This window comes from Mesocricetus auratus, unplaced genomic scaffold (assembly GCF_017639785.1).
Source record: "Mesocricetus auratus isolate SY011 unplaced genomic scaffold, BCM_Maur_2.0 Super-Scaffold_100010, whole genome shotgun sequence".
NCBI classification, from domain to species: domain Eukaryota; kingdom Metazoa; phylum Chordata; class Mammalia; order Rodentia; family Cricetidae; genus Mesocricetus; species Mesocricetus auratus.
In genome coordinates, this window is record NW_024429194.1 from 86,992,491 (window position 1) to 87,018,679 (window position 26,189).

General features: G+C 54.2%; 1 protein-coding gene across 1 annotated transcript in view; it reads left to right on the forward strand.

Annotated features, from left to right (window-relative positions):
* The window catches only part of Myh9 (myosin heavy chain 9), an 86,741-nt gene that overhangs the window by 41,702 nt on the left and 18,850 nt on the right, over positions 1-26,189 (forward strand). The window contains exons 4-18 of the mRNA XM_005066947.4: positions 6,568-6,595; positions 7,717-7,810; positions 11,709-11,801; positions 12,269-12,332; positions 12,874-12,972; positions 13,253-13,396; positions 13,997-14,092; positions 14,872-14,990; positions 16,243-16,395; positions 17,750-17,923; positions 19,257-19,430; positions 21,116-21,230; positions 23,311-23,504; positions 23,629-23,750; positions 24,611-24,680. Coding sequence (XP_005067004.1) covers positions 6,568-6,595; positions 7,717-7,810; positions 11,709-11,801; positions 12,269-12,332; positions 12,874-12,972; positions 13,253-13,396; positions 13,997-14,092; positions 14,872-14,990; positions 16,243-16,395; positions 17,750-17,923; positions 19,257-19,430; positions 21,116-21,230; positions 23,311-23,504; positions 23,629-23,750; positions 24,611-24,680 — 1,739 coding nt within the window. The remainder of the gene's footprint in view (positions 1-6,567; positions 6,596-7,716; positions 7,811-11,708; positions 11,802-12,268; positions 12,333-12,873; positions 12,973-13,252; positions 13,397-13,996; positions 14,093-14,871; positions 14,991-16,242; positions 16,396-17,749; positions 17,924-19,256; positions 19,431-21,115; positions 21,231-23,310; positions 23,505-23,628; positions 23,751-24,610; positions 24,681-26,189) is intronic.

A 26,189-nucleotide genomic window follows, 5' to 3' on the forward strand; every position in this document is an offset into this window, starting at 1 on the left:
TTTACTACTGGCAGATGAGCAGGTGCTTCCTCCAGGGGCTTCTTAGTCTCAGAGCCACAGGCGTGGACTAACTTCACTGTATCTCCAGAGGGGCTTCAGCCTTGCAGCAGTAATGGCCTCTGTGGGTCTTCTAGGAGAATGTCACTTTGTTCCAAGTGACACACCAGCTAATAGAGACACCGAGGTGCACAAGCCTCCCGCCTACTTCTACCACAGTTCTGGAGCTAGGAGGCTGCTCTATGCTGCTCCCGTGATTGCTGGTCTGCTCCTGGAGTGAACTACTGTATCATAATCTCATCGGTTTCATTGTTCTCTCATTCGGGCTCTTCTTTCTCAAGAGGAGGTGTGTTACGTAGATCCTTTGGTTGGTTTCTTTCCTTTTTGTGTGCCAGGGATTGAACCCAGTGCATGACCTAGGGCTTCTGCTGAGCTGAATCCCCAGCCCAGTGAACGATCCTTTTTTCACAACTCAGCGTTATGGTTTCCACCCAACTCCACAGTGGTGCTCCCCACTTGCCCCCATGCTTTAACCCGGGCCAACAAAGCTACTTTGAGAGTGGTTGGAAACTTGACCCCATGGTTTTGTTAGTCCATCCACCCTCACCCCCTCAAAAAAGGTAAATCTCTATAGAGATGGTTCAGTGGTTGAGAGCAATGGCTGCTCTTCCAGAGGGACAGGGTTGAGTCCCTAGCATCTACACGGTGGCTCACGGATGTCAGTAACTCCGGCTTTAGGGGGTTTAATGCCCTCTTTGGCCTCGGAGGGCACCAGGCACACAGACATACATACAGGTTTAAAAGGATCCACCTGTAAAATCCAGTGGGCTGGCCACGTTTGCTTGCTGTCAGCATTGCTGTACCAGCGTGTGTCCTGCTCTCCCAAGCCCTGGCAGGGACTGCAGGGGGCTGTGGCCCAGTGTGCCAGGACTAGACAGCACCGTGTTCAGAGAAGACAGGCATTTGCCTTCCCGTTGGCTTTCTGGAGGGAAGCGATCAGATGAGAACAAAAATAATTCTCTGAAGCCAGAGAGAGGTGAACAAGTGGGCAGCCTGCGCACATGAAGTTCCTGTAGTCTTGACCCCTGGGGTGTCAGCTCAGGATTGACTTCCAAGGGCCTAAGGTGGTTTTTAGCCTCCAGGCAGTACAGCTTAGGGGAGTCACCCCTGTTCACAGTCTTGTCTGTACACCCTCAGCCGGTCTGGAGGTACAGTAGCGCCAAGCTGAAGGGGAGGGCGTGCAGCCGTGCTCCCATGGCGTGCTCCTCCTGGCGGCCTCCGGCGCACCTCTTACTGGACTGGCAAGGCTGCTGGAGGTCCAGGCGTCCTGAAGAGCGCCCTGCACACTGCCGCTCTTCTCGCTGGTGTCCTGGCTTGTCCCGGGGTGGCTGGGTGCTGGTGCTTTGGGCGTCAGTTCTCCCTGAGCCTTGCCCGACCGTGTCCGTCTGGCTCCCGTCTGCCCTGCTTTGCTTCTGTCCTGCTCTCCTTTTGCCCCTTCCTCAAGAGCTCAGCTCTGCAGAACCGTCACCTGTGGCTCCTCACCCTCTGTCCAGGATCCAGCAAGGCCCCCTTTCCACTGAGCAAGGCGGAGCTGGCCAGGGTGCTTCCCGAAGGCATTTGCCGTGGGCAGTGGGCACTCAGGTGGTTTTGGGTTTCCAGCCTGAGAAACCTGTTGGAGCCACCTGTGCCAGGTGAGCCGCCAGTCCAGAACATTTTCTCTCAGCCTTGCTGGCAGAGGAGTGGAAATGGTCTGCTTGTGCACCCGAGATTTTTTGCTGGTACATCAGGCCAAGGGAAGGCTTGTTTGGGGTCTCATTCACTCATAGCACAGTGAAGGTCGAGTCATCCCGGGCCTGACAGGGAGGGCTGCCTAACTCCTGCCCTTTGCACCCTGGGTCCAGGCTTCTTGGACCAGGTCTCCCGAGGAGCACAGATCACGGAGTCAAGTCCATCTGTCTCTAGCGGAGACTGCTGCTGAGTGAGCAAATTACCTGTGTGGCCTGGACCACGTTCTGGGCTTAAGGGCCAGGGGCTTCCTTCTGAAAGGGCTGCCTGTTAGAGACTGTTCAGCCTGTCTGCAGCTCCTGCCAATCACTAGGAAGCGGAGGTGGTTTTCACACTCTTTATTCTCACCTTTCTGTCTGCTTCCCTGGTGTGTCACCCAGGCTGTGATGGGTGGGGGGGGGGAGGCATCAGAGCTCTTCAAAAGCTCGCTCTCATGATGCTCTGGCCTCTGTCGGTGCTTTTACTGGGAAAAGGCCTGAGTCAAATTTGTCAGGTTCCTCAGGATCTGAGGCCTTATCTCCCTCCAGGCCACACTGAGGCCTTCCCACTTTTTATATGCGTTTCATGTTCTTTGCATAGTCCCCTGCCACCTGACTTCCTGACACCCAGGTGGTATCCAGAGACAGGGCTCTGGAGTTTCAGCATTTGCCCGGGGTGACCCAGTGCAGAGGTCACCCAGCCCACACAGTCTGCACACAGTCGGCAGCCCTCAGCTCTGCTGTGTGATTTCTCCAGAGCGCATTCGGAGGGGTCTGCTCGGCACAGTCCCTACTCAGGAAGGCATGCTGCCTGTTCTGCTGCTGCCATCCACTGTTGGCCTCCCTTGACCATATCCGTTTCTCAGCCCCAGAGAACCCAGTGGACCCGGGGATGGGGCTTCCTCAGGCAGGGCACTTACCCAGCTAGGGCCTATGACAGTTCCTCCTGGGAGGTACACTCTGAGCCTGGCCATGAGTCACTTCTAGTAGCGGCCTGCACCCTTCCTGTACTTCCTGTCTGGCTGATGTCACCACTGTGCTAGTAGTCTCAAGCCTCACAGCCTTTTATGGACAAGAATCAGCCATAGCTCCTCTCACAGAGGAAGTGAGCCATAGCATGTGCCCCCCCCCCCCATGTGTAGGAATCTAAATGCCTGGGATGAAACACCTGCAGCCAGGCCTCAGGCGTTCTGAGTTAGCTAGAAACCTGTCCAATCAGGGTGGCCACATCAGCTCTGTGACCTCATTCCATGGACTCAGCCTCTGGGTTTAAAGTCACGCCAGGGATGGGAAGAGCCCAACTGCTGAATGTTTCACTCACCAGATCCTTTCTTGTGGTTCTGGAAGGCTCTTTTGGGAGTTTGGAGATGTAGTGTGGGGTGGTTAAGGACAGCATCCTAATGGGGCTCGAGTATTCACCTCTGCAGGTCTTCAGAGCAGACCTTGTTCATTCCCGGAGGTCAAGGGTAGGGCCTAGTTCCAGGGCCACAGCTAATGGCTTCCTTCCTAACTGCTGTGGGTGTATGGCCGGTGCCGGTCAGACTGCCCTCTGCTCAGGACTTTGTGAAGATTCTGTCTGAGGAAAGGCTGCAACTGAGAGAGTTCTAGAAACCACAGCTGAGGCTCATAGTGTTGCCTCCCCCAACCCACATCCTCTGAGGTGGGGTCCTGGGTGGTTCATTGCCTGTGTTTCTATGGTTATGCTGGGGACTGTTAACTACCAGGCCACAGGGTAGAAGACAGACAAAAGGGCGTTTCAGATAAACCCTGACGCTCAGCTGGTCTCCGAGTGCGCACAGCCACTCAGATGACTGTGTAAGTGAGGCAAGCTGCTGGCACATGTGTCAGGGAGAGTCCCTGCCCCTGGGACGGCAGGCAGCAGGACGGGCAGGCTCAGGCCAAGAGCCCGCCACCTGCTCGGAACTGATGCCGTTGTCTGTAAGGGATGCTCTGAGCTCAGGAACACACCTCTGACCAACTGCTGTGAGAAAACCAGACAAAGCAGGCAGCCACACTGCCAGCTGCCTACCTCCTGCCTTACCAAGAGGTCAGGAGGTGGACCAGAAACTTCCAGAAAGGGCAGCGTGTGCGAGTTACTCTAGGCAGTCGGCTCTACCGTGCTGAGTGTTGGGGACCTCACCTGAAGGGAGGAGGGGCCTGTTGGCAGCTCTTCTTTGTGACAGCACCGACTCAGCAGAGTCTGGCACAGCGGGCTGGGATTCCTTTAAACTTGCGTTTGGGCTGTTCGTGGCAGAAACAGCCTCTGGAAGTGGAGAGGAGAGGACAAGGAGGAGGGTAGGCTGAGCTTTCATGTTGAGTCTGGTTCTGAGGGTCAAGCTTTTGGAGTGTGTGCAAACCTGAGTGAGTGAGAGTGTGTGTGTGTGTGTGTGTGTGTGTACGTGTACATGTGTATGTGTACACATAAGTGAGTACACGTGCTGCGGATCTATTTGCACACAAGTATCTGAGTGTGTGCTCCATGCACTCATATGTTATTGCATGCATGCATGTGCACACATTGTGCACCAGGACACACACCTGTGTGTTTGCAAGTGTGCTTCTGTGCGCATAGAGGACCGAGCACAGATGTCCAGATGCCTCTGTGCATGTGTGTCCATGTGTGTATGCAAGTGTGCTTCTGTGCGCATAGAGGACCGAGCACAGATGTCCAAATGTCTCTGTGCATGTGTGTCCGTGTGTGTTGGCCACCCTGCTTCCTGTTCAGTAGCAAAGTCTGACTCCTCCTTGCACGGTTAAAGGAATTCCAGTCATCCAGGGCCTGGGCCTGGACGGCCCTGGGAAACAGTTCCTTCTGAAGGAGAATGTTTCCTTTTATGGTAGTGCCAGACCCCTTCTGTTCATGCTTCGCCAGCACACGCAGGTACATTCTTGCCTGCTCTGGGGCGGTGACTAAACATGCCCGCCCGCAGCCACAGCTGGGGCCGACCACAGGGAGCTGCTGGGGGAGGGTGAGCTGGGATGGCAGAAATGCTTGCTCCTGCCTCGTGGGCCGTGCTGGCTGCCGTCGGGGAGGGAGGGGTGAAAATAGCTAGCTCTCTTGCAGCCCGGCCCCAGCCACCTCCTGCTTTTTCCTGTACCCCTGCCTGCCTGTCTCATCAAGGCTCAGTCCTTGTCGGGCAGCCTTGAAGAGTGAATGTTTCTGGAAACGCAGGACGCGGCGGGGGAAGGTTGAGCGCCCCCTTGTTGCCTTCTCCATGAGTGGTTCTCACGGAGGTGGGATAGTTTGACAGAGTGGGAATCATGGTGCTCCCCTATACTCCCACTCCAAGGCAATTCCTTTTTTTCTCATCTTTTGGTTCGTCTCAGCTATATAGTTCACCCTGGTTTTCAGTCCCCAGGGGCTCTGCCTCAGCCTCCAAGTGCCTGACTTGGTGGCCATTTCTTGAGATTAGGATGAAGGCTGCAGGCAAGGGCATGGGCAGCTGCTGCCCCTGTAGGGTGTGAGGCTTCCTTTTCCAGCTTCCCGTCTTGGAGTCCAGCCTTCCTCCTGCTCCGCCAGTTGACAGCGTAGGTATGGCAGTGTATACCCAGCCCGATGCAGTGCTGAGATTGGGCCAGCTAGAAAGCTCACCTACCGGAGGGCAGGTCATCTGCCTGGTCAGCCTGATTTTGGATGGCTAATTCCATGTCCCGAGGCCATGCACACAGAAAGCCGTGAGTCATTCTCCCAGCACCTTGCCACATGGGGCCCTGAGCCGGAGCGAGAGCCAGGAGTGCCCTTCATGAATGTCTAGCATCTCCTGTCTGGCAGTGCTGATCCGACCAGCAGCCACCAGTTCCTCCTGATTGGTTCTCCTGCTTCCCCCTCTGCCACTGCTGATGTGGCCCCTCAGGAGCTTACTGTGCTCACAGGCTCAGCACCAGGCCTGTGTTCTGTGCTGTACTTACTAAATAACCACAAAGGGTAGTGAGTCGCCACTATACACCTTGTGCTGTGGAACTCCACAGTCAAGTACCTCATCGTAGTTCAGATGTTACCAAATAGCACGATCCTGGGTTCAACCACTTTGACTCGATAGGGTTTAGAGTTGGACACACTCAACATCCGCCTGGGTTGGCAGATTGTCCTGGAATGTGACCACCCAGCTTAGCTTTCAGAGCATTGGGTTCTGTCTGTCCCTTAGCTTTCAGAGTGTAAAGAGGAAGATTCACATCCCTCCTTGCTGAGTGGTTCATGAAGCTAGGGTGGCTACTGGATGTTCCTGCCACTGGTGTCACAGACACCGTCAGAGGCTGTCATTCATCGCCGGCTCCCTCTATCCTGTCATCATTACGTGCCTTGCACGGGCCAAGCACCATGTAGGCAAATTCACATGAGTCCTCTACATACGTGCTGCCCCACAACATGGAGGGGTGCGTGGGGCTCAGAGAAGGCTAGTCATTGTATTGCCTCCGTGAGGCAGTGTCCCATACTGGAACTGTCCCATTGCAAGCTAGGCCTTGTCATGCTGCCTGCTCTGATTTCTGACTCCTTGAACAGTATTCCTTGCTTAACTATGGACAGTGTTGGGAGCTTGGCCTGGCCTGGGCATTTTCTTCTGATATTCATGGGATTAGTGGGCAGTTGGTGTACAGCCTGGACTTGCGGCAGGCTGCTTTCTGGGACTTGAACACTACAGATGCTCCTCCTGAGGGATGTGTAGTCAGCCCAGGTTGGAGGCCTGGAAGGGTCCCTTCAGAGCAGCATTTAAGTCTCTGTTCCTTGTCTTGGCAACTCTTCATGGAGGTGGGAAGGGGCAGGTTCCTTCTTTTCAACAAAGGTAACCTGATGTCCTCTTTGTTGCAGACCGGGAAGACCAGTCCATTCTGTGCACGTAAGTGTTCTCTCTCTCTCTCTCTCTCTCTCTCTCTCTCTCTCTCTCTCTCTCTCTCTCTCTCTCTCTCTCTCTCTCTCTCTCTCTCTCTCTCTCTCTCTCTCTCTCTCTCTCTCTCTCTCTCTCTCTCTCTCTCTCTCTCTCTCTCTCTCTCTCTCTCTCTCTCTCTCTCTCTCTCTCTCTCTCTCTCTCTCTCTCTCTCTCTCTCTCTCTCTCTCTCTCTCTCTCTCTCTCTCTCTCTCTCTCTCTCTCTCTCTCTCTCTCTCTCTCTCTCTCTCGTCTCTCTATCTCTCTCTCTCTGGCTCTCTCTCTCTCTCTCTCTCTCTCTCTCTCTCTCTCTCTCTCTCTGCTCTCTCTCGCTGTGTAGTGTGTGTGTGCGCGCGCATGTGTTTATCTCTCTGATATTTTTGTTAGGGGATTGAATTCATCCCTGCTCTTACTCTTGGGGAAGAATACTTTTATCCTGTTAACAGGGGGTTGATAGGCTCATTCCCTGTTCAGGTCCCTCCTCTTGCCCTGAGACAGGACTTAGGGCTGTGATTCTTTTGCCCGGTAGTCTCAGTAAGCTTTTGTGTCATGGTTAAGGCTTTTGTCAGCCCTTCTCAAAGGAGTGATACTCCTGTGTGGGTGACAGCAGAGGACCACCACAAGCTCCAGCAAGAGCCACCAACTGGCTTTTCCAGTATTCCCAGCAGGGCACATGTCTTCCAGCAGGCAATGGTGGCCTTCTTTATCTGCTTTAGGCTGATACTGGCTACTGTTCATCTTAATAAGAAAACCACCTCCCAGGGATGTTTCAGGGGAACACATATAAGTGCCTTTGGCTCCCAGGTCAACAGCTGCCTTCCCCTGATGTCTCAAAACATCTGGCTCTGAAGGCTGACAAGTGACCAGGGTAGGCAGTGGTTATGAATCGAGTTTTGTTGGCCTCTAGTGGGCCATGGGAAGCAGACTGAGAGAAGATTCCAGAACTTCACGTTTGGTTTGCTGTTCCCCTTTCTTCCTGTTGCCTTCCTCATGGGTACCCACAGAAGGGCAGAGTGATAGACAGGAGGACAAGAGGGATGGAGGCTAAGGATGTAGCCACATCTTACCGAGGACTCTCTCAACTCTCTTGGCAGGGGTGAGTCTGGAGCAGGCAAGACAGAGAACACCAAGAAAGTCATCCAGTACCTGGCACACGTGGCATCCTCACACAAGAGCAAGAAAGACCAGGTGAGTACCCGGTGCCCCGCTGGGCCTTGGCAGGGGGTGGTGGAGGAGGAGGGCTTTCAGTGGAGGCCTCAACTTTAAATGCTTTTGGGAATGGAGCAGAGGCCCACCCTACCTCCCTAGGGAGCAGCTTAGTGATCCAGGAGTGGCTGGGCGGTAGCAGGTCCATTCCATTCTTGGCCTTCAAACTCTCCACGTTGCTGTGAAAACTGGACCCACTCCAGGGTTTACTTAGCAGAACGCTTGGTGTGGCAGCTAATTGCCTCCTGCTCTCTACCTCTGAGGCTGGAAGGGACGTTCTGAGACAAGGGTCTCAAGTTAATGGAGGCCAGAAGGACTTGCCTTCAAATCCCTGTATCCGTGTTCTGTTGTGGGAATAAAAGCCTCGGGGTGGACAGTCTTCCTTGACTGGGAAAAGACAGTTGGAAAGTCACCTTACTTCCTTTTTTCCCTCCTCCCTTGGTGGATTTTGGTGGAACTCAGCAGTGTCGTGGCTAGGTGAGATGCACGTTTTACTGCACGTTCTGCACCGAATGCGTGTTCTGCCATCATCGTGTGTCCTTGGATTCTGTACATTCTCCTGAGCAGCTCTTCACCTCACACACCGTCACTTTCTGCAGCTAGAACTTTCCTTAGAGGCTCTGCTTGCTGGTTGTCTCGGGAGGAGGGCTGGGTGTGATGCGCACAGGCCTCTGGTGCACTCTGAAGCAGCAGTTCCCGACTGGGCTTGGCCTCATCACCTGGCTTCTCTCGGAACGTCAGAGCGGCCTGGATTCCAGTTGCGCCCGGTGTAGTGCCCCGTGCAGGCACAGTGGGGCGTGCACCTGCCTGCCCCGAGTCCCACGTGCCCACTCTGTGGTCCACACCAGTTACAGGTGCCTGGCCCCTCATCTCCTGGCACAAGTTGGGAGAGATACTGGGAGGTCCCAGATGGGAGTGGTTAGTGTTGAGCATGGTTGAGGAGCCCCTCACCCGGCCCGAGAAGTCTTAAGTGCCAGCCGTGCACCCCCAAGGTCATCGGGGTGCCCTACTGCCCTCACTGGCTTCACCTTACAGGTGTCCTATGCACTGTGTTCACCAAGAAGTTGGGGTGTGTCTCTGCATGCGTAGCTGGGGTACAGCCACACAACATCCTTGTGCTGTCTTCTGGAACCAAACCAGAAACAACTCTCCACATGCCAAGCTTTCTGAGACTTTTTTCCACAGGGTGTCAGGAATTATATTTAGAAACTAATAAAGTTTCTTCTTCCCCCCCCAGCCCCCCCCCCCATTTTCCATTCTTTATAGGAGGCTTATTTTAAAAACAGAGGTTAGGAGGTCTCTGGCTGTGGTTTTTCTGTCTCTGAATTTGGAGTAAAATCTATTTCCCAGCTATTTATTGAATGCATGGTATGTGACTAATTCTTAGGAGGGTGACACTGGGGTCTCTTCCCTGGGGGACAGGAGACAGGACCCTAGTTAGAGAGCAGTAAAAGGGCCCATGTGCCTCATGGCTGGGAAGAAAGGTCTCAGGCCTACAGATGATGATGGGGGGGGGGTTAGGGAAATAGTGGGAGGAAAGCTACGAACACACAGTGTGTGGTGGGCACCCTGTGCCTGGCTCCACCTCCAGCCAGAGTGATTGACTGGCTGCCTCTGGTGTCCAGTCACAGCTAAGGCCATTGGCCAGTGTAGTTGTTTACCGTCCCCGAAGCTGTGTTGTGATTTTCCACACTTGGCCAGCTAATTTCTCAGTGCGAGTGGCCTGTCATGACATCTCTGGGAGAGAACTCTATTACCTGCAGTGACTGACTTACTCCCTCCCCCCTGCAAAAAAAACCAACAACAAAACCCCATGATAACAAAAACAACCAAGCCCATCAGACAGGACATGCGGCCTAGGCTAGGCCTGTGTGGCTTAAGAGGAAGGGCAAGCTGGGCGTTGGTGGCGCACGCCTTTAATCCCAGCACTCGGGAGGCAGAGGCAGGCGGATCTCTGTGAGTTCGGGGCCAGCTTGGTCTACAAAGCGAGCCCAGGACAGCCTCCAAAACAATACAGAGAAACCCTGTCTCGAAAAACCAAAAAAAAAAAAAAAAAAAAAAAAAACAAAAAGAGGAAGGGCAAAGTGGGCTTCTGTAGTCTGAGAGTCTGAGGAGTGGCCCTGCCCCTCCCCGTTTTTTTAATGTACTAGTTGGAGCCCCCTGGCTGAAGGAGCCCCCAGGGAAGGTTTTCAGAAATGGCACTAGTGATTCCAAACTTAGGTCATGCACCCGCACACCATTTGATACAGTGCACATTCATTCAGTGTCTTCTGTGCCCACTTAGATGTCCATGAAGCAAGCTCTGTAGGTCAGCCATCACCACCGGCTGCAGGAGCTGGGCTCCATAACTGCTCCCGCTCGACCCAGCGAGCCCACTTTCCAACAGCAGCTGCGTGTGAGTCCAGACAGAAGCCCGAGCTCTGCCTCCAAGTCAGGCAGGCAGAGACTCTGTCTGAGGGAACAGGAGTGGCCCAGCCATCCTGGCAGCCTGGCATCCGCTTTGTTAGGCGTGTCATTGGGTGGGGAGCAGCGTCTGTCCAAGTTGGGCTGTGTGGGTTGCCTGTGGGAGGGAGCCTGGTGCCCTCTGGGAAGGTGGCTTCGTGCCAAGGGCACATGCAGGATTGTCTTTGAGGGCATGACCACCCTTGTCCTTTGACATGGCCTTGCTGACCCTCTTCTCAGGAGTAAGGCAGAGTGACTCCTCCACTCGCCTGACTGGACTGTGGAAGCTTCCACAGAAGGGAGGAGCCTTGGCTGAGGCAGTGGGAGAGGTGGAGAGGCTTAGGCTGGTTCACTTCTGGGCGCTGGTAGACTCCAGCACCTTGCTGCTGCATACAGTGTCTGTGATAGGTGTGCCCCGCAGACAGTTATGTCTGCCGCGCTTGTGCTGGAAGGTAGGTGTGGTGTCACCGACTCTCCTGGGAGCTCTGCTGCATGCCGTCAGGCTGCCTTTCATCACTCTCAGGTGGCCGCTGTTTCCGTAAAGCCCTGGTCACTCTCCAGCCCTTCTGATAGACATCGACCCTGCCTCACAGGAGTGACACTCTTTCCCCTCCAGGGATCTAACTGTTACGAGGACTAGGGCCCAGAGTCCTCAGTCTTGGCTGTTTCTGGCTGGCTGAGGAGGTTGTTGGATGCTTGTAGAGTTGATCTGGCCTGTCAGGGCACATTCCCCCATTAGGACAGGAGCAGAGCAGGGGCCTTGGAGGGAGCTTACGATGGTTGGGGTGAAGACTTCAGTTTGACCACCAGCTTTGCTGACCTGTGGCTGGATGACCTTGACCAGAATATCCCTCCTTCCCCAGCCTTGACCTTAGTCTGCGAAAGAGGGCAGCTCTCTGCCTTCCTAAGCGCTACACCATAGATCCAGGGGTGCGATTCATGAGGGTTTCTTCTGGCAGCCAGCAAACACCAGGACTTGGTGGAATAGGATTTATGAAAATTATTGATGAATATTTGGGGCTTTAAGTGGGCCTTACTGATCCCACCCGGAGACCCCTGCTGATGTCGTGGAAGGTTTGGAGACAGATAGGGGCCGGTAGGGGCAGCACAGCTGGCTCCACGCTGGCTGAGATAACTTGTGTCGACTCCTTCCCTTGTATGTAAAGGGAAAGTGTACACAGGGTGACTGTCCCAGAGACAGACCCATGCCGCGCTGTCTGTTACTCTCGACGCTCTTAGGGTCAGTTTCAAGAACTGGTAGCTTCCCGATTTTCTCACAGGTTGACTTCTGATCAGTCGGTTTCCTAAGACCCAGGGGGAAGGAGGCGGCTAGAGCAGCAGCTCCCCGGGGCCCTGCAGGCCTCTGTTCCTGGCATGCTGGGTTTAGCAGCCCACACTCTTGCCTGGCTTTCCTGCCTGAGACTCGGTTTCTCTACAGGGCGAGCTGGAGCGGCAGCTGCTGCAGGCCAACCCGATCCTGGAGGCCTTCGGGAATGCCAAGACCGTGAAGAACGACAACTCGTCACGATTCGTGAGTGCTGGTGGTGCTGTGGCTCTTGGGACACAAGGTGGCCTGCAGATGTTTGACACCATGACCTCCCACAGGGGTGCTTCACCCCAAACAAGGAGGACATGACTTTGTTGCTTCCTCCTCCAGTTGGTGTTCAAGTTTCCGTCAGCAGGGTCTTGCCCCCCAGTTATGATGGCTGTAACCTCCTTCACAGAAGATGGGAAAAGTCAGGGAGGAAGTGAGGAATTGTCTGTTGGCACCCATGCCATGCCAGTGACCAGTTGGTTCCCAGGGTCAGGTCTCATGGGAAGGAGCTTACCCCAGGCCGGGCACATTAAGTAGCCTAGTGCCTCAGAGTCCTGTATGTTGGCTCAGCTTGTAAACACAGAGCTTTTGGCCTTCCTCAGCCTTCCGGGTACAGGGGCAGGGCCCGGTGGGGGCCCTTGTTCCCCGTCTCTGAGAGCTGTCTCTTATGTTTGTCTCCTCAGGGTAAATTCATTCGCATCAACTTTGATGTCAACGGTTACATCGTGGGTGCCAACATTGAGACTTGTATCCTTGTGGCTGACTGAATAAGAGACGAGGAAGCCTTGGGGGAGGTGGCAGCCCTCAGGACAGGCTGTTGCCTGATTTCAGTACCTTCCCTTCTTGGGCTCATCCGCTCGTGTGGCGTGGGGACAGTATCAAGGTCTGACTGGAGGAACTGACTAGAAATGTGGCGTGGAGCTCAGAGGAGGGATTCTTGGGTTAGGAGGGAACTCCTGAAAAATCACCAGTGCGGTCCTAGAGTCAGTCCACATGGTGGCTGTTGGTTTTTGGTCTCCCTTGCGCCATCCTGGGGCCTTTGGAGTGCTCCTGTCTGCTGTCACTCATCAGCAGGGTCCCTTTAAGCAGACAGGGCTCTCCCAGCGTATGAGCTGCACTGTTAGTCCAGCAGCTTGTTTGAAGGCTGGAGGCAAGGTAGGTAGTTGGCTTTGCCCTGCTTGGAAGTTTTGTGCCTTCCTGGTGGCGGCCAGTTCTTTTTGATGGGGATGGGGGTAAGGCAGAGGGTTGCCTTCTCTCCGGCGTGTGTCGCTCTTTAACATACTCGAAGATCTTTTGGAGAAATCCCGGGCCATCCGCCAAGCCAAGGAGGAGCGGACCTTCCACATCTTTTATTACCTGTTGTCTGGGGCCGGGGAGCACCTGAAGAGTAAGTCGGGTTCCCGCTGGGGTGGGGCTGCATGCCACTCGGGTTTAAGGAAGAGAAGTGGGGCACACCCCCGTCTTTGGGTATGTCACAGGCTGAAGCATGGTCTCAGAGCTTTGATGGTTGCTTGTGTTGCATAAATGCTCTCTGCACGTGCTGAGTCAGCAGAGAAGGGGGCGTGGTCCAGGCTGTTCACAGCCCCAAGTCTTGGAGGTCCCAGTATTGCCGGGAGCCCGTGCCTCTCATACCTTACTGACCTTTGCCTCTCTTCCTCCCTTCCCAGCTGACCTTCTGTTGGAGCCATACAATAAATACCGCTTCCTATCCAACGGGCATGTCACCATCCCTGGGCAGCAGGACAAGGACATGTTCCAGGAGACAATGGAGGCCATGAGGATTATGGGCATCCCAGAGGATGAGCAGATGGGTAAGGGCAGGGGCCTGCTGTGGTAGAGGGGGTGAGACTAGCTAGCCTGCCCCTAGGGGCTTTGAAGCAGATGTGGGACCCACGGGGAGCCCTGGGTAGTGAAGTCTTTAAAGAGTAGGTTTGCGCCTCAGGGTTTGCTCTTGGTGACACCACAGGTGTCACACAGACCAGCAAAGGACGAAGAGCTCTGGCTCCACAAGGTGGCTGGAGGGCCAGAGCATCTGTGTTCAGTTGCAGACACTTTTTAAACAGATGGCTGTAACTGTGCCCCAGTGAAACATTACAAAAGCAGGCCATGGTGGGCCTTGGGCCAGAAGAGTGTCCCTTCCTGTAGGTTTAGGAAGGTTGAACATGTTGTCAGACTTTGTGTCTCAATAGTGCTGTCAAGCTGAGACCCGGGAGAGACAGGCTGTCCTGAGTGGTGGTGAGGCCCCCAAAGCAGGTAGCTTTCCATACACCATGAGAGGAGGCCTGGTGTTCTGGCTCCTCAGGAAGTACGGTACCCATGCTTAGCCAAGGATCCCTTGCGGAGTGGCTACCCTTAACCAGGGCTTCTCCCAGCCTCTGTCCACTCTGACCCGTCTTTCCCAAACACCAAAGGCTTGCTGCGGGTCATCTCAGGAGTCCTTCAGCTTGGCAACATCGTCTTCAAGAAGGAACGGAACACTGACCAGGCGTCCATGCCCGACAACACAGGTAACACCAGGCAGGCCCTCATGTGAGCTGTGGGCATGCTCGGGGGAAAGCCAGCAGAGAGATTCCAAACTCTGTTTGTGTTTGTGGGTGTGTAGCCCTCTGGGTTCATTTTTAGGTTTTTGGGATTTTCTTGAGTTGGGTGTCACCATATTCCTCAGGCTGGCTGTGAGCTTAAGGCACTCTGTTCTGTCACCTGTCCTCGTAGCTGGGCAGAAAGCTCTGCATTGCTCTTCCTCCAGCTGTGTCACGTGTGCACATGTAAAACACACTGTCAGTGTGAGCAAGCTGGGGGACCTCCCCTCCTGGCCTGAGCCTTGCTCATTTGTTTCTGAAGTCAAACCGCTTGTCCTGGTTTGAAACTAAACACTGTTCCTGCTAAGGGACAAAGTAACCCGAGCCTTGCCCTTGAACTGATCGGGAAGTGACACCATGTACTCGCCTCACTCAGCCACTACTGTTTCCTGTTTGTTACCGAGTCTTCCAACATGGTCTTCTCTTACAGTCTCTTAAATACATTCAATGTGGCTTATGTGGCTTGTTCTGGATTCTTCCGTGGGACTCCGTACTGCTGTGCCTTGGGTGGGCCTGCACCCTTGAAGGCCTAGTTTTGGGGAGAGGCTGACGTTGACACTGGTTTGGGGCCCCAGCCTCCGTGTCCTGCACTGTGACTGGATCCAGTCAGTGACTGCCCCTTTGCACCTTTCTTCTTCACTGGCAAACCACACATGGGTTTAACCAAACCGTGTCTCCCTCCTTTCCTTATTTTCTGAAAATATCAGCTGCTCAAAAGGTGTCCCACCTCCTGGGGATCAACGTGACCGACTTCACCAGAGGCATCCTCACCCCGCGCATCAAGGTGGGCAGAGACTATGTGCAGAAGGCACAGACGAAGGAGCAGGTATGTCGTTGTGTCTCTGTGTCCCCTGACTTGAGCATTTCCCGGGAAGACGCTCTTGCAGCTGTGTAGTGCAAGGCCCAATCTGGGCTGCCCATTGCGTGAAGAGAGTTGAACAGGGCCTGTTATCCAGACCTGAGCACTGCTAAGATCAGGGTGGCCCCCCTGAGAACATCAGGGACCGAGGGACACGCCCAAGTCCATGTTTGAAGAGTGCTACCTTTAGGCTGCTTGGCGTTCAGAATGATGCCGCATCCTGTCTGTGCTCAAGATGAGGGTTCACTGTTTCTGCGGTGTGGTTTCTGGTCCCAGCAGCGGCCCCATCATCTTTGGAACTCAGGCCAAGTGGCTGTTTCTCTGCCACCTGCTGCCTTGCTGCATGTGCTGAGAGACAAGCAGGGGCTTTCCTGTCTCTGCCAGGCAAATGTGCTTGTCATTCCTGGTCCGGTGCCCTCGCAGGCTGGGCCTCTGCCTTTTCTGTTGGCTTTCACCATTGGCTCTAATCATGGGGTTTTATGGCACCAAAACTTGGAAGATGGCATCAAGGCTCTTCCTAAAGCATCCCAGGGGATAGCTGTGAGCCTGTGGCTGCTCTTACACAAGACCATTGTAGGAAAGACAAGAATATTGTTTTCAAAAGCCATTGTGCGTAATTGTTGCCAACTGTTCGTGTCCATAATAATTAAGGAGAAACCTTGACACCCCTCTCTCCCCCCCATTAGAAAATGCTACACAAACACTTAAGAAAATCCACCAAAGCCAGGAGGGGAAGCAACAGTATTGTGTTACCCACCAAGATTGTTACTCCTGCAGAGGCTTTCTCCTTTTAACTTAGTTTCAATTCTGGCTTCTTATTAAGGAGCTTTTGAAATAAGCAAAACAAGAGAACAGTGGAGTGGCCCTTTGCGCCTGTCACCAGCCTGCTTTAGCAGATGACCAGTCTTTCAGTCTTCACCCTTCTTCCCACTGCGTTGTTTTGAAGCGAGTCTTGGGGTCTTACCACTTTTGTAAATATTTTATGCCTTTGTCATATTAACGAAGGTCTTTGCAAGTATCCGGGTACAGTGCTGCCGGGCATGGAGATGTTTCCGCTGTTGTCACGGGGCAGCACCATAGTCTGTGTGAGAATCGGTGTGGCTGTCTCCATCTTCCTCACCCGTTTCTCTGGGAAAGCCTCCTGGTGAGGTCGCTGGGGCAGAGGCACACAGCTTTCAGACTTTGTATCTAACCTCTGTGCCCTGGATGTTGTCCCTAGGCTGACTTTGCCATTGAGGCCTTGGCCAAGGCTACCTATGAGCGGATGTTCCGCTGGCTGGTGCTTCGCATCAACAAAGCTCTGGACAAGACCAAGAGGCAGGGCGCCTCGTTCATCGGGATCCTGGACATCGCCGGCTTCGAGATCTTTGATGTAAGCTCGCCCCTTCACACCCCCTGGCTGCCCTCTTGGCTTCTCGGTTGCCATCTTCTTGGGTCCTGGGTCTTTTTTTTTTTTGTCACGGTCCCATAGATGCTCATACTGGCAATATTCTTTGCAAAGGAATAGTGTTGGTGTGTGTTTTAAACAACACAGGTGTATGCCCATTGCCAGCCAGCGGCTTAGAGGGGAGGGCCTTTCACACCAAAGTCCCATTGCCAGCCAGCGGCTTAGAGGGGAGGGCCTTTCACACCTAACTCCTAGAGACTTCATGGGCGGATATTGCCTGGCTGTTTACTCTTCATCCAGAGTTTGCACTCTGGGGTCATGCATTGTTCTGTCCACGAAGGCTTTGAGATCTAGTAGGAAGAGCTGCTGAGATCCTGTATCTGCTGCCCACAGTAGATCTTATCAAAGCCGAGAACTTAAATTTGGAAGCACAGTCTTCAGGCTTCACTAACTTCTCAGTGAAGTGTTGTGTTTTTCCACTTGTGGCTTGAGTGTAGTGCGTGGTCACAGTGGTATTAGATGCCAGGCGTTTCCACATCACAGTGGAGTCACAGAGAGCTGCTGCCATCACTTACATTCATCTGTTTGTCAGTGTTTTGGAGATGGAGCCCACAGCCAAGTCTTGCTCATAAGGAGCTCAGATGGATTTCCATACCCTAGTACATTGATTAACGTCGTCAACAACACACCTCTTCTTGTTAAGTCACTTTGTGTCTCATAACTTCATCCAGAGCAGGGCCTTGTCAGCCTCTGAGAGGGCTCATCCTGCTGTGGAGTGAGGCAGGGCAGATCCTGGATGCTGCCTTACAGGCAGTGCTGGAGTGGTCCATAGCATCCCAGCCAAGAGGCTGCTGTCCAGGGAATGCTTGGATAGTCCACAGCGTCCCAGGCAGGAGGATGCTGTACAGGGAATGCTTGGGTAGTCCACAGTGTCCCAAGCAGGATGTTGCTGTACAGGCAGTGCTTGGATGGTCCACAGCATCCCAGGCAGGATGTTGCTGTCCAGGGAATGCTTGGATAGTCCACAGCGTCCCAGGCAGGAGGATGCTGTACAGGCAGTGCTGGAGTGGTCCACAGCGTCCCAGGCAGGAGGATGCTGTACAGGGAATGCTTGGATAGTCCACAGCGGCCCAGGCAGGATGTTGCTGTACAGGCAGTGCTGGAGTGGTCCACAGCATCCCAGGCAGGATGCTGCTGTACAGGGAGTGCTTGGATGGTCCACAGCATCCCAGGCAGGATGCTGCTGTACAGGCAGTGCTTGGATAGTCCATAGCATCCCTTCCCTGCAGTCTCCTTCCCTGTGGTCCCCTACCTCTCTGATGCCTCTTTCTCCCTGCAGCTGAACTCCTTCGAGCAGCTGTGCATCAACTATACCAACGAGAAGCTGCAGCAGCTGTTCAACCACACCATGTTCATCCTGGAGCAGGAGGAGTACCAGCGCGAGGGCATCGAGTGGAACTTCATCGACTTCGGCCTGGACCTGCAGCCCTGCATCGACCTCATTGAGAAGCCAGTAAGAGCAAGCTGCCTGTCTGGTTCCCCGCTTCTCTCTGCAGCGCCTGCTCTGCGCCTGCAGTCCTTGTCTGACCTAGTTCTTGCCGCTGTCCAGTGTCGTCTAGAGTGCTCACAGCCTGGGCCCTTGACCCAGTGCCTGGGAGACCCAAGTGCCTCCCTTAGCAAAGACATCCAGGTGGAATGGAGATGTGACTGGGCCCGTGCATTCCATTTTCCTCAGAACTGTTTGTCTTAAACAGCATGCTTTTCTGCTGCAGCACAGAACTTTGCAGCCATTCACATAAAACCCACATTTTGTATTCTCGGGACCAACACCCCCCACAGCATTTACCCCATGGCCTTGACTTTTGAGATGGCTGGGGCTAGAAGAAGCCTTCCCCTCCTTAAAGCAGGTCATTCATATTTATAGCTCTTGCCGGGTGGAATTTGGGCCACCTGGCTGGGCTTTGGAGTCTGTGTGCTGTCTGGAAGCCTGACCTGTTTCCATCTCTGGGTCACTTCCTGACGTGGTTGCACAGTCTGGTTTTAGTGTCCTGGACATTGAGTTGGATACTCAGGAGACCCAGAGAAAGTTTGTTCACTATGAAAACAGTGTTAGTGGCCCGGGTGTGTAGTTCGGTAATGTTGACTTTTTGAGGTTTTGTTTTTCCTTACTCAGTTGAATTTATAGTTGTCAAGAAGTCACCTGGCTCCAGAGTGTCAGACACTTTCTAAGATGTCCTTCACGTCTTACAAGTTCAGCGTCCAGAAGGCGTCTCTTGGACCCTTTCCTCTTCAAGAGCCGCCTTAGGTGTCTCATCTCCTTACTAAGCAGCTGTACAGATACCATGTAGGGGCCAGGGCTTAGGCAGAGGGGCCCTGAGTCCAGGGACAGTCACTTTAGCAGTTCCCGTGCACCCCAGAAACAGACACTTGGGGTACGCGTGGTGCTGGAACCGTGGGACTGTGCATTGCCACCGCTGCAGACCCGTTACTGTGGGCCATCTCTCAGCCAAAGCCCAGACTCCAGAGGCATCCTGAAACAGATCTTATTTTTCTTTTCCCCCCGAGACAGGGTTTCTCTGTGTAACAGCTCTGGCTGTCCTGGAACTCACTCTGTAGTCCAGGCTGGCCTCGAACTCACAGAGATCCACCTGCCTCTGCCTCCTGAGTGCTGGGGTTAAAGGCGTGCGCCACCACTGCCTGACTAATAACTAAAGTTAAAGTTAACTCCCTAATGCTGTTATTTTTTCCCCTCTGGAGAATGGCCCTCTTTGTGAGAAGCCTGGCTCTCCCGTGGGTGGGCATGGCCGCACACCCTGCTCACCTGTGCCCTGCTGCTCTTCCTTCAGGCAGGCCCCCCAGGCATCCTGGCCCTGCTCGATGAGGAGTGCTGGTTTCCCAAAGCCACTGACAAGAGCTTCGTGGAGAAGGTGGTGCAGGAGCAGGGCACCCACCCCAAGTTCCAGAAGCCCAAGCAGCTGAAGGACAAGGCTGACTTCTGTATCATCCACTATGCTGGCAAGGTGAGGGAGGCACCTGGAGAAGGAGCCAGTCGCTCTGTGCCGTGATGTGGGGTCATCTCCGGGCATAGGAGCCAGGTAGCCCTGGGGGAGGTGTAGTCTGAGCAGTTTCTGGTAATGTGGTGGTGACAGTGGTAGGCCTGTGCGTGGCTTTCGTAGCACCTTCACACAGGCCTGGCAGGGGTGTTGGAAGCCCGTAGAACATGTTTGTGGGTCAAGGCTGTGGTATAATGTGTTTTAGAGGTGGAGGAGCTGTGGTTGTAGTCTGTAGCCGAAATGAGAGTTTAGGAACTTAGGAACCGACTGATTTTGGACAAGGTGCTTACTCTCTCAGAGCTTCTGTTTCCTGATCTGGGAGCAGACAGGGATGAAGTGAGCTCTCGAGGGTCAGTACTCTTGGGCAAGGCTTCTCGGCCACCGCAGCCCAGGTGTCTTTCTTGTGGAGACCGGCCTGCGCTTGCCGCAGAGTTGAGCAGTGCTGTTTCTTCTGCACCTGGCTCTCCCGCAAGAGTCCCGCTGTAGTACCCTCTGCACCAGATCCACACATTGCCTTCCATTGCAAGGTGAAGGGAGCTGTCCCTGCCGTGGACAGCAGCCGCTGTGGGGCCACACAGCTGCCCTGTGGTAGAGCTGGGCTCCACCCTTGGCTAGCATTCACCCCAACCTGTGTGCTCCTGGGACTTCAGCCTGACCGCGCCTTTGCTCAGCAGACTCTGCTCTCTGCAGCCCCCAGTACAGCTGGAGCTCACAGTCTGGGCTGAGTTGGCACCTCTTCAGTGGTGACCGTTGCACCTCTTCAGTGGTGACCACACGTCTTTCCCGTGCTCTCCTGGCCCCTTCTGTGAAGCGGCTCTCTTAAAACTCCCCCCCAAAACACAGTAAACCCCAAAGCACTGTTTGCACAGCTACCCACGGAAGGTTCCCTGGCCTTACGTTTCCTCCCAGCGGTTCCCCGAACCAGCACGGAAGCTCTTAGGATGTTTCTTCTGCTCTGTGATGTGTGGCATGGGAGGCAGGGACACCCTCCCTGCCATCCAGAGTCTGAATGATGAAATTAGCTGCGCCATGTCTGCCCAGTGGGGCTGCTCAGCACTGGCTCTGGATTTTGCAGCAGGTGCCCACTGCTCCTAGGAAAAAGGGAGCCCTAGTCTGTTCCTCACCGGCAGCAGCTTCCATGTGGGCTAGAGACAGGGAGGCCAAGATGCCTGCCGCTCTGCTTGTGTTGTTCTGGGACCTTCTACAATAAAAGCAGGACTCATGTTATTGAGATGTGTATGTAAAAGGTTAGAACAGTTACATGCAATTATAGAAAATATGGGCTTCATGAGAAGACAAGGAAAAGCAGAAGTTTCTGGCCTCATGACTACAAAGAAATGTTAGTTGACATGGAGTATGTTCTGTGGCGGACATAAGAAGGATTTTCGCTTAATTTCTAACTAAAAGAAGACAGCATTCTGCGGCGTAGCTGTGATGTCATTTTCTCAGCTGTCCCTTGTTGGCTTCTTGTGTTGTTTTTAATGGTTGAGAACATCTTGTCAGTGTCTCTTTGCTTCAGTCACCGGCCGCCTGCCACCTTCTTGGGGGCAGTAATACTAGGTCAGAGGGTGTTTGCACAGGGCTCTCCCTGTCCCTGGTTGTGAGAACCTGTGTCCCCACAGTAACTCATGATGCGGTCTCTGCCTCGTTAGGTGGATTACAAAGCTGACGAGTGGCTGATGAAGAATATGGACCCTCTGAATGACAACATCGCCACTCTGCTTCACCAGTCCTCAGACAAGTTCGTCTCTGAGCTGTGGAAGGATGGTACGTCTTTTGCCCTCCACCCCTGCCTCCCACACGGCCCCTGGTTCTCCCTGTCTGCAGTGAGCCCAGTCACCACACAGAGGGCCCTGACACCAGCCAGGTGCCTGTTGTCCCTTGCGGCCCCCACGAGGAAGGTCTCCCTGAGCTGAAAGGGAGGTTGCCCGATGGGCAGTGTAGCCAGGTCCTCCAGGGCAGAGGCTCCTCTGGCCTTCGCTGGCTGGCCGGCCAGGCACCTCGCACAGGTGACCAGCGCCCGGCTGGCTCCAGCCTTTGCCTCACAGGTCTGCAGTCTCCAAGCCTCGTGCATTTCTGCCTCTCCTCCTTGGTGGACTGGCTGCTTTGAAGCGGTTCTTTCTCTGTCTCTCCCTTCTCCGTCTCCTCTGCCTGGGTCTTGCTTTAACCTCTCTGTTGCAGAGATGCAGAGCACTCAGAGAGCCTATTTCTATCGCCGCTTTCCCATTCTCCACCTAGAATCAGGTGACTGGCTGCCCCGAGTGGGGTCTGTTGTGTGGCATACCCAGGACTGTGCATGTTCCTGTCTTATTTTCCTTACCCCGTGGCTCCTCCTGCCTGGCTGTGTCTGTTCCCTGTGCTGCCCTGGGCTCCTGTCCCCACTGTGTCTGGCACAGGCCTCAATGGAATGCCAGTTTTCTGAGGGACTGTGTTGAGATGTTGGAAGTTTTACATGTAGGGAAAATCATTAAAACCTGGGGACCTCGTTAGAGTTCCCCCTAGAGGCTGCGTCTTCTGCTTGGACAGCTGTGTGTCTTGCATGAGGTTCAGATAAGTGTGTCTGTTGCTGATCCTCCAGCACTTACTCAGAACACTGGCTGTGTAGGCCGGCAGCAGGGCACATAGAGGGACCAGTCACCATTCATCTTCCTCTCTAGGACCCCAGCGTTTTCTCCAGCCCACTCACCCCCAGGCTTTGGTGCCCGGGGAACTAGGCCCCGGGCCCCGAAGTGGGTACTGAGATCAGATGGCTTGCAGCTCCACCGTGGCTTCCATTTTTTTCTTTTTTGGTTTTTACGAGACCGGGTTTCTCTGTATTGTTTTGGAGGCTGTCGGTCCAGCCTCCCGAGTGCTGGGATTAAAGGCGTGCGCCACCACCGCCCAGCTGTGGCTTCCATTTTAAGCAAGTGTTTTTTTTTTTTTTTTTTGGCCTTTTGTTTGCTTTTAAACCATCCTCACGTAAATAAGAGAGATGTGGTCACACAAGAGTAGGAACCCGTCTTTGCCACAGGACTCATACCTAGTCATGGAAGCCTTCAGGTTTAACACTAGCTCTTGCTCAAAACTGATCTCAATGGCTGCTGGTGTGGTTCCTTTGGTTTTGTGGCAACCTTTGCTTCTGGGCGGGAGCCACACAGACAAGAGCCGTGTCTTTTTGGATTGGTCCAGAGGGTGAAGGCCCATGTGCAGCACCATAGCACCGTATGTTACCATGTACATGCTCCAAGGAGAACCTTGGGAATACTTTGGGCCAGCACTGGTTTCTCAGAACTCTTCCTCATGTTGCCTTATGCTGCCATCAGTCCTCGCTGTAGAGGTCTCTGCTGGGGAGGACCCTATGTGTGAAGAGAATACTCTGAGCCCTGTCTTCAATGGGAGAGCATCTCTGGAGATTCCTTTGCTTGGCTCCTAACACAGTGCTTATAGGCAAAGCACTATTTCTTTTTCAGTTAGGACCACAGGAACCCGCACGGGCTAAGCCAGGGTTTAGCACCAGAGCCATCCTCAGGGAATTCTCTCTATTTCAAACACATTAGCAACTCCATTGATTCCCTCTGGGAGTAGGGTTTCCAGAGTTGGCTAGGGTAGGGGACATGAGTATAAGAGGCCAGCCTTGGAGATGCACTAGAGATATGCCTTGGGACTGTGCTGTTCCTCTGCCCCCCTACCTCCTGCCCAGGTCAGGTCTGCCTACCCAGAGGCCTTTGCACTTTGCAGATCTGAGCAGAAGGGTCCTGCAGCTCCAAACTCCCTGACTGACCTTTTTGTCTTGACGTCTGTCTCTCTCGTGCCCTCTGGCCTGTCAGTGTGGCACTGGGCACTCAAACAGGATTTCTGTTCTTCACAGTGGACCGAATCATTGGCTTGGACCAGGTGGCCGGCATGTCTGAGACCGCACTACCCGGTGCCTTCAAGACACGGAAAGGCATGTTCCGTACCGTTGGGCAGCTGTACAAGGAGCAGCTGGCCAAGCTCATGGCCACGCTGAGGAACACCAACCCCAACTTTGTCCGCTGCATCATTCCCAACCATGAGAAGAAGGTGTGGATGCTTGGCATGGTGGGGCAGGACAAAGCTGTGTCCCTGCCAGCGGGGCTCGCCCGCCCATTTCTCACTAACTCCCGGGTACAGTAGCGAGTCCGTCTGCACGTGCTCTCCTTTCCAGGCTGGCAAACTGGACCCTCACCTGGTGCTGGACCAGTTGCGCTGCAATGGCGTCCTTGAGGGCATCCGCATCTGCCGCCAGGGCTTTCCCAACCGAGTGGTCTTCCAGGAGTTCCGGCAGAGGTGAGCTGGCCCGCGCCCTTTGCTTGGCCCAGGCTAATGCAGAGTCGCCTCAGGTAGGCGGCTCCCTGGAGGAAGGTGGGCCGTGCCACCATCTATGAGCAGCAGGGTCTGGCCAGCAATGAGTGCATTGTTCTGTGTGTCTTGCAGGGAGATAGTTTTTAGTTCCCGTACCGTCACTGTCTCAGGGACTTTTCTGTTACTGTGGTAACGCACCGTGGGCAAGGCAACTTAAAGGAGGGGAGGGTTGTTTGTGGCTCATAGTTCCCGAGGGCTAGGGGTCATCACTGTCGCCTCCCAAGGCCACACACTGGGTGCCGAGAATACAGGCGGCACTCTTTGAACCCAGCACAGCCACTTTCGTGAGAAGTCGTTCCCATCTTACTATTGGAAGGAATGTCGCTGTGCTGTGCCGGGTGATGGTGGCCTGTTGAAGGGACTTTATGGAGCCAGGGTTGTAGAGTGCTGCAGCGTCTTGCTGTCTGTGCTGGTGACTTGGGCTTATGTGTCTAGTGACTATTGAGCGAAGGTTGTTCCCATGGTGCAGCCATTTATTTGTTGGGCTGACCTGCAGTGTCCAGGGAAGCTGCGAGTGTGTCTGTCCCTGGCTCCCAGATGTCCTGGTCTCTCTGCAGTTAGCCCTTAGCTTTTTATTCCCGGTGGCTGACACATTCCAGTGTTCTTTCCCAACTCGCCCCGCCTCGGCCACTTAGCCAAAGGAAGAGCAGGGTGCCACTGGGGTGGGACCCCTCCTTGGGAACTCAGTGAGCAGCACCACGCCCCTGCTGCCCCACAAGGGTGACCGTAGTTTTGATTAAGCACTAGTCCATGCTGAAGAGTGAACAACTTTTTCCCTTCCTCAGGTATGAGATCCTCACTCCTAACTCCATCCCGAAGGGCTTCATGGATGGGAAGCAGGCGTGTGTGCTCATGGTGAGTTCTGCTGTAGTTCCCTGGAGTGGGGACCTTGGCAGGTGGGTCACAGCCGTTCCTGTGTCCATCCTGTGGGATGGCCATTTTGATCTGTGGATGCCCGTGCTGCGTACCCTCTGCTGGTGCTCAGATCCTGGGTTTCCTAAGTGCCTTGAGAGGCTGCCCTCTAGGACCTTGAGTGGTCAGGGGTCTGCTGGAATCAGGACAAAGAGCCAAGAACTTGGCCATGGGAGACAGGATTCTGACAGGACTTGGTCTGTTCCATTTGGGGAACGTTCTGCTGCTTTCTTGGCTTCATTTTCTCTGGCCTGGTGCTCAGTGTATTCACGGCTGCTCACAGCCAGGACTCAGTGGTCCTGGGGTCGGCCCCGCACCTGGAACTTGTGCCTCTGGACTGTCCTCCGTGTCCTGTCCTGCTCTGGCTTGGTGTGCAGTGCCCACTCTGGGTTCTGGCTTAATGACCAGAGGTCCTAGTGTCTCTCAGCCGCACTGGGGGCTCAGTCTCACCCCATGCATCTTCTTGTTCCTGGCCTGGCTTGTGTGAGCAGCCACTGCTTGCTGGCTCAAGGGTCATGGACATGGGCTGCTGGATTGAGGTGCTGGAAGAAAAATTCTTCCATGTACAGGTTTGTTCAGTGATTGGGAGGTTGAGATGGGAAGGAAGTGAGTGAGGCAGGGGGATACTGCTTACTGTCCAGATGCCTGTCAGCCAGTGGTGGGCTGGGCAGGGTGGGTGGGTCTTCTCCCCTGGGGTCTGTATTACCTCTTCTCCGTGCACCCTTGGTCACTTTCTTGCCGGGTGGACTGTCTGCTCCTGCAGGGACTAAAGTCCTTCCTGGCTTTTTCAGGGAAGATGAGTGTGGCTATTCCTAGATCTTGTCACTTGGCAAGAGATCTGGGTGCAGGCAGGGGACAGGCCACCTCCTCCCTTGCCACACTAGCAAGGTTCTTTATAACAGCAAGAATCTCTAAGAACCCATGTGGGATACTTACTGACAGTGTCACTGGGAGCTTATTGTAAATCCCCCCTTGCCGGACAGACAGGCTGGTGGTTCGCAGTGCTGCCTATAGCAGTTACATTTCTCATTGCTGGAGCTGGAGCCATGTACTTGACAGATGGCGGCTTTAGGAGAGAGTGCTTGTCTTGCCTCACAGTTTGAGGGCCGAGTCCACTATGGGGGAGGAGGGAAGGCAAAAGCAAGGCAGCTGGTCACATGGCATCGGCATCAGGCAGGAGGCGTGAAGAGTGACACACAGCTGCGCTCTCCTTTCTCCCCTTTTTACTTTTCTTTCATTCATTCATTCATTCATTCATTCATTCATTCATTCATTGCCCCAGTCCTTAGGATGGTGTCCCCTACCTTTTTCATCCTCAGGTAAGCTCTGGAAGCACCCTCACGCAGACACCCAGAAGTGTGTCTCCCGGGCGATGCTGAACTTAGTCTGTTGACAGCAGAGGACACCCCCCCCCGCTTCCTAAGAGAGCCGTGCTGCCCTGGGTGGAGTTGC